Below are 6,606 nucleotides of genomic sequence, written 5' to 3'. Positions count from 1 at the left end.
ATTATTATTATTATTATTATTATTATTATTATTATTATTATTATTATTATTATATTACTAATAATAATAATAGCTTTACAGATATTTTTAGAATTTCTAGATTTTTCTAGCTGAGTTAAGGTGCAAGGAATAGATTCTGCCTGTGAAAATAAAATACCTGGGGCAAGTAAGGACTTAATTATATGGCATAAGAAGCCTAGGAAGGTCAGGTATGCTAAAATAAAGTGAATTCTTATAAATTCTCATAAAAATAAGTAGTCTTTAATTTGTACAGAGTTGTGGGTGGTGGGGAGTAGGAGCAAACACTATAGTGCCTGTGGCTGACTGGTGCTACACTGAGGGATTCACTATATTCTGTTTGTCCTGCAGCTGTTATTGTGGGCGGAATTGACACAATGTCTCAATCTCTGGCCTTAGCCAAGAAACCACATGTTATAATTGGTAAGTTAATAATTGGTAAGTTGCTGGGGATATGGAGTGTGAATATTATCAAATTGCAGTTACCCAAAGAGAGACACCCAGAAGGTTTTGTTAGAGTACATCTTTCATTTGCTTTTGTCCTGAAATCTCAGTATTGGTTTGCTAATGTTTCTAAAGTATACACCAATAACTTTGTTGCTACAAGCTCATTCCAAAGCATTCCTGCAAGACCTCCTTTGGCTTGTTTTTTTCATTTTCCTCAAGTATTTCAAATCCTGGTCTCATCCTTCGCAGTGTAGCTCATTTACGGTCTGTTCTGTGTTGTGTTTTTTTAAGGGGAGGACATTCTTCTGAGGGTCTGACTCCATTAGTCTTATTTCAAAACACTCTCTGAAGATGTCCTATGAAAGAGTTATTCCCACAAAGCAATCTGCCTTTACTTTTCTTGAGCAAAGAATCCCATTTCTGTAATGAATGACTGTCTTGCCTGTTTGGATCTTTCTTTTCCTTTGCTTTAATTCAATTTGCTCTCGTGATGTTGTTGGTAGCAACCCCCGGCCGTCTGGTTGATCATCTGGAGAACACAAAGGGCTTTAACTTACGTGCTCTGAAGTTCCTAGTGATGGATGAGGCTGACCGGATTCTTAACATGGATTTCGAGACGGAGGTAGGAATCTGCTGAAAGAGTTTGGAACACCAGATGAGTCCCTTTAAAATCGCTTCATACAGTCACATAGCAAACACTGAGCTGTTCTCTAGAAATTATGAGCAAATTGTAACTACGATCTAATAGCTGCACAAAATTCTGTGGTGGGAGTAGAACATAGGGGAGTTCTGCAGAGCGTTGCCAAGACAGTAGGAGGCATTTTGTCTCTGAAATAAACTGATTTCTCTGGAGTGCCTGATGTGGACACAGTTAATGTAGAACACAATCCCATACACATTCCTGCAGAAACTTTGCCTGATATTTGCACTGTTATTGGACTTCTGGAATTCACACTACCTAATTGTCAACAAGCTATCAGCCTACACCTTCCCTTTAGAAGAGGAAAAACTTGTTCCTACTGTATGTCTGTCTGCACATGCATTACTCTTCATGTGGATGATCATTATATTTGGAGGACGCTTGTGTCTTAGGTGCTCATAATATTCAGTATTCCCATTTCCTTATCTCTTTTTTACAGGTGGATAAGATACTAAAAGTGATTCCTCGAGACAGGAAGACATTTCTGTTTTCTGCCACCATGACCAAGAAGGTGAGAGCAGAGTACTCTGCTTTAGTTCTTCCATCAGGCTATCCTGTTGGCTAAACTGTATTAATACAGGCTTCTGACAAGATCTCTGTCCATCCAGTGCTAACTTACATTGATCTTACCAGGTTCAAAAACTCCAGCGTGCTGCTCTAAAGAATCCTGTTAAATGTGCTGTTTCTTCCAAGTACCAGACAGTTGAAAAACTACAGCAGTACTACATTTTCATCCCCTCAAAATTTAAGGTAATGCCACTTCTGTTTCTTCCCTTTTCTTGTTATGTCTTGTCTTCTTCTTCCCACATCTGCCCAGTATCTTGTCATCTTCTGTGGCTTAGACTTAGTCTTTAATTTTGCACATGTGATTATTATTTTTTTGTGTAAATTCTCTCTCTATTTCGTTACAGGACAGCTACCTGGTTTATATCTTGAATGAACTAGCTGGTAACTCTTTCATGATATTCTGTAGTACCTGTAACAATACTCAAAGGACTGCTCTACTGCTCCGCAACCTGGGTTTCACTGCCATTCCTCTCCATGGGCAGATGAGTCAGGTATGGGCATTACCCCACAGAATGGAGCAGACAGGAGACTTGGGGCTTGGGAAATGGGCAGCACCATACCGAGTCACAGCTACCTTGCAGAAGGAGTACTTCACAGCTAGTGGGCTAGACTGATCCCTAAAGATTTAACTAATGTGAATGCTGCCACTGATTCTGTAATATTTCAAAAAGAAATTAGAGAAGTGAGATTTTTGAGTAGTTTCTCCCCTAGTTCTTTTGTGCCGGTATTTCAACAAGAGCATATTAACTAGAATGAGTGTTACTCTCTCATTCTCTTTTTGTCCTCTTCCAGAACAAACGTTTGGGTTCTCTAAACAAGTTCAAGGCAAAGGCACGTTCTATTCTGCTGGCTACTGATGTTGCAAGCAGAGGTCTGGACATACCCCATGTAGATGTGGTGATAAACTTTGATATCCCTACGCATTCTAAGGTAAGCTTGTCTGTGTGTCTGCTGAGAGCTTCTGGTCACCAGGACATAGTGAAGGTAGACAAAGGAACAAAGGCATCTTTTTGTGCTCTTCTGATTGGAAGCCTAGTTCACACTTCTGTAGATTAGAAGGTGTAGTTCAGGCTCTGCAGTTGAGTTGGTATCTCAGATTGGTTGGATGGCCTCATCTGGATTGTGGAACTGATCCTGTACGTGAAGAGGGGAAGTGACGAACATTCTGTGTCTTTGCGTTTCTGTTCGGGGTATGCATTTTGCCATATTGCATTAAAGAGCTTTGAATTTTATTATTATTTTTTATTATTATTAGACATATTATTAGTCTCATGTGTTCCTGTGATCCAGGTCTGCCTTCATATTTTAAACTGTGTTTTCTAAAAACAAAAAAAAAATTCTCCCATTATGTTCAATGAGCATTTGATCAAGAATGGTGACTTACATTATGTTTCACCTTCATATCACAGAAGTACAGCAAACTGAAAAAAAAGTGAGTTACTGTCTTATAGAAAGTATAGGATTATATCAGAGGTGTGACTGTTTCCCAGCCTGGTTCCAGAAAGCATACCATTAACATGCGTTTCAGGAATTGCTATTGTTGCTTACAATGATTGAAGATACTATACCTTGCAAACAGAAGAAAGCATGATCTTTCAAAGAACTACTTTTGGTGTTGTAAAAGGACAAACATAAAGAAAAAGGGGTGGCAGCAGCTTAAGTGATGTTATTACAGTTTTTGTGCTCTTCTTTCTCATCTAGCCCTGTCACAGAACATGGCCTTTCTCATGACTCTTTCTCCACAGATCCTGTATGGAGAAGGGAGTATTTTAATTTCTGTAATGCAGTATAAAACCTGGAAAACAGCCTAGAACCATATTAACAGAAGACGCGCAGGCTCTTCTAAGTTATTCTCAATTATCCTCCCTTTCACTGTGCTTGCCAAATTTAAATCTACTTGTCCAAGAGTGCCTCTGGAACATAGACTATGTCGAGCACTAGATCCTAAGACTGAAAGTGCAGGCATGGGCTCACTGTGAATATTACCTTTTCAAGGAAGTGATAGTGAAGTCTCAGCAAAGTCATGTATTGCAACTTTTGTCCTGCAGTCTGGAATAAAAGGAGTTGGTCTTCACCTTTAGAAAGAGAAGAATTCAAATGTTAAAACCAAAGATACACCGCAACAAGCCAGCATCTTCTCTAATTCTGATGCTGCACATGGTCCTGAGTGTTTAATGCTGGAGTATTTTCTCCCCATTTTCTTGTTCTTTCCTAAAGAATAATTGTGTAGGCTGATTTGCCATGACATCTGTTCTGTGTTTGGTGAACATATCTTATTGCTTACTAAGAAAATCGTTTTCAGGATTACATTCATCGTGTTGGGAGAACAGCTCGAGCTGGAAGATCTGGCAAATCTATCACCTTTGTCACACAGTAAGTGTTAAAATTTGGCAGACTTATTCTTTCCAGCTCTGTTTCAGAGCAGAAAATATCTGACCTCATCCTGGGTGAGAAGAAAATACTACTTTTCATTTTGAGGTGCCAGTTGGTTTTATTTACTTAAAGGGGAGAGAATTCAAAGCCCAGTGTGGGGAGGGAGAAAGGTCTAGAGAAATTCTAGAAGCAGTCATGTAATGAGCAGAACTGTTTATAACTGAATTGTTATACATACATACATTTTTATAATATATAATACAGCTTAAGTAACTGCAGAGGGTGTTTATAATTACTGAACCGTTTGTCTGAAGAAGTCTTCTTCAAATCCTTCTGAACAGAGCTGAGCTGAATAAATCAGAGAAGCTACCCCAAACAATGGCATCATTCAGATGCAGTTGAGTTGCTTGTGAGACCATCAGCACAATCTATCTGTGGGCTGGAGAGAAAGGATGAATTCTGTGAGTGGTGACAGCTGAAGCACTCTCAGGAGGGCTGATTCAATCTGGTGTCTTGTCTTCTCACAGGTATGATGTGGAGCTATTTCAGCGCATCGAACACCTGATTGGCAAAAAGCTGCCAGCGTTCCCCATGCAAGAGGAAGAAGTTATGATGCTGACAGAGCGTGTGGCTGAGGCCCAGAGAATTGCTCGAATGGTGGGTGCTGACTTTTTGTCCCTCTGCTCACTGTTGTAATCTGAATTTCCTCAGGTGCCAGAAGTCTTGGTCAATCTATTGATTGCATTGCAGGAGCTGCGGGAGCAGGGAGAGAAGAAGCGATCTCGGAATGATAATGATGATGACACAGAAGAAGCTATTGGTGTCAGGAATAAGGTGGCAGGTGGGAAAAAGAAGAAAAGAAAAGCCTTCTAGTTCAGTATTCGAACAGACTTTTTTATTTTTCTCTTCATGGCTATATGAGCTGGCAAAAACGGTCTACCAAGCTATCTCCAGTGGATTTTTTTTTTAAACTACATGTGAACTTGCGTGGTCCATGAGGAAAACAACTTCTCTTCTGCTTTACCAGCTACAGACTGAGCTTGGACCATTGTGGTACCATAGTACCAGTCTTCTGTTCAGAGACATCATTAGAGACTGTCACCTCTGGACCTGGAAGCAGCTGTGGTCTGGCCCTGCTCATTCACAAAGTGCAGTGTGACTGCAGCTTTTGCATTGCTGCAGCCTGTCTCGCTACCCAATCTCACTGAGTGCATCTGGGGTCAGATAGATCTGTCAGAAAAAGTTAAAAGAAATGACTGAGTTTTCACAGGGATGTGTTATGTGGAGAACTCCAAATATATTTTGGTTAATTTTAAAGCTACCTGGTTCTCCTTGTCTTGTCATTGACCTGTTTTGTTCAGTTTGTATATTTGCTCTGCCAGGTTTTCTTCTTAGCAATTCACATGTGACATCAGCTGAAGAGTGGCCCAGCACGGGAGCATCAGTTTTGGCAGGAGGCTATTCACTGCTTGGAATTCCATCCAGAATCTGTAATGATTGACATGATATAAGGAAAGGTCTGGGGCTTGGGTGGGGTTTTTGCTGCTGATTCTTGTAGTACTTATAAACGAACACAAGAGGGGGGTATTAACGTAGGAAAGCTGCTCACAAGCAGGGTGGTGAAGAAAAACGGGTATCATAGAAGCTCTGTTTCCCTAGTTATTTCTCTGTGTTAGGCAGAGTTCCATGCCATATAAGTAGACTCTTGCAAGAATGGGATAAGTGTGCTTACCTTCATATCTAACCAGGTTAGTGCTAGTTCTCACTGGCAATAAAAAATTTAAGCTGGACATTTCTGCTGGTGGACAGAGAAGAATGAAAAGCTCCTCCATATCACTCAACATGAGAATTTAATGTCCATTAGAACCACTCATAAACTGGATTTTCTGCTACGTGAAAAACAATGTTCACAATAGTCTTTTTTAGATCTAGATGGAAAGTAGAAACTATTGCGGTAGTTGATGAGCACAGTGGTTATTTCACATTGTCAGGATAAATCTAGTATACACTTCTATGCTAGTCAGAATGCTTTTATGCTTTTGTTAGGGGCAGCACATTTTGCCAAAAAATCCAAAAACCATGGGTCTGTTTCTTCATGAGGAAGGGACATACTCTCTGGTGCAAGAAGACTGCCAGTTGTTCTCATTTTGTCCTTATTATTTTGTAGCAGTTTATTCAAATCTCCCAAATATCTTAACTTTTGATAGCTCTAAAGTTGTCCAAGATCAGTGGCAGATAGTAAATTAACAAATCTTGGATATGTTGACTGCTAAGAGCATTCTTGTAGAGCAGGAAATGTGTATTTTCCATGGGTCCTAGCACAGAGGGGCAGGAATGGAAACCCAGAAATTTGAACATAGAATCATAGAATCAGCCAGGTTGGGAAAGACCACCGAGATCATCAAGTCCAACCCTTGATCCAACACTGCTGTGATTACTAGACCATGGCACTAAGTGCCACATCCAGTTTCATCTTAAAAACCTCTAGGGACCATGAATCC

The 6,606-nt window shown here is 40.1% G+C and overlaps 1 protein-coding gene across 1 annotated transcript in view; it reads left to right on the top strand.

Moving 5' to 3' along the window:
* DDX47 (DEAD-box helicase 47) overlaps positions 1–5,426 on the top strand; it is an 8,327-nt gene extending 2,901 nt beyond the window's left edge. Inside the window, exons 4-12 of the mRNA XM_027666029.1 lie at positions 370–441; positions 969–1,087; positions 1,605–1,676; positions 1,799–1,915; positions 2,077–2,223; positions 2,525–2,662; positions 4,035–4,105; positions 4,633–4,762; positions 4,856–5,426. Coding sequence (XP_027521830.1) covers positions 370–441; positions 969–1,087; positions 1,605–1,676; positions 1,799–1,915; positions 2,077–2,223; positions 2,525–2,662; positions 4,035–4,105; positions 4,633–4,762; positions 4,856–4,978 — 989 coding nt within the window. The 3' untranslated portion in view covers positions 4,979–5,426. The remainder of the gene's footprint in view (positions 1–369; positions 442–968; positions 1,088–1,604; positions 1,677–1,798; positions 1,916–2,076; positions 2,224–2,524; positions 2,663–4,034; positions 4,106–4,632; positions 4,763–4,855) is intronic.
* The last annotated feature ends 1,180 nt before the right edge of the window (positions 5,427–6,606 follow it).

The sequence above is a fragment of the Corapipo altera genome, unplaced genomic scaffold (assembly GCF_003945725.1).
Source record: "Corapipo altera isolate COAL_440 unplaced genomic scaffold, ASM394572v1 1, whole genome shotgun sequence".
In the NCBI taxonomy this organism is placed as follows: Eukaryota; Metazoa; Chordata; class Aves; order Passeriformes; family Pipridae; genus Corapipo; species Corapipo altera.
The sequence above is the reverse complement of the archived record's forward strand: the minus strand, read 5'-3'. Positions and strand labels throughout refer to the sequence as shown.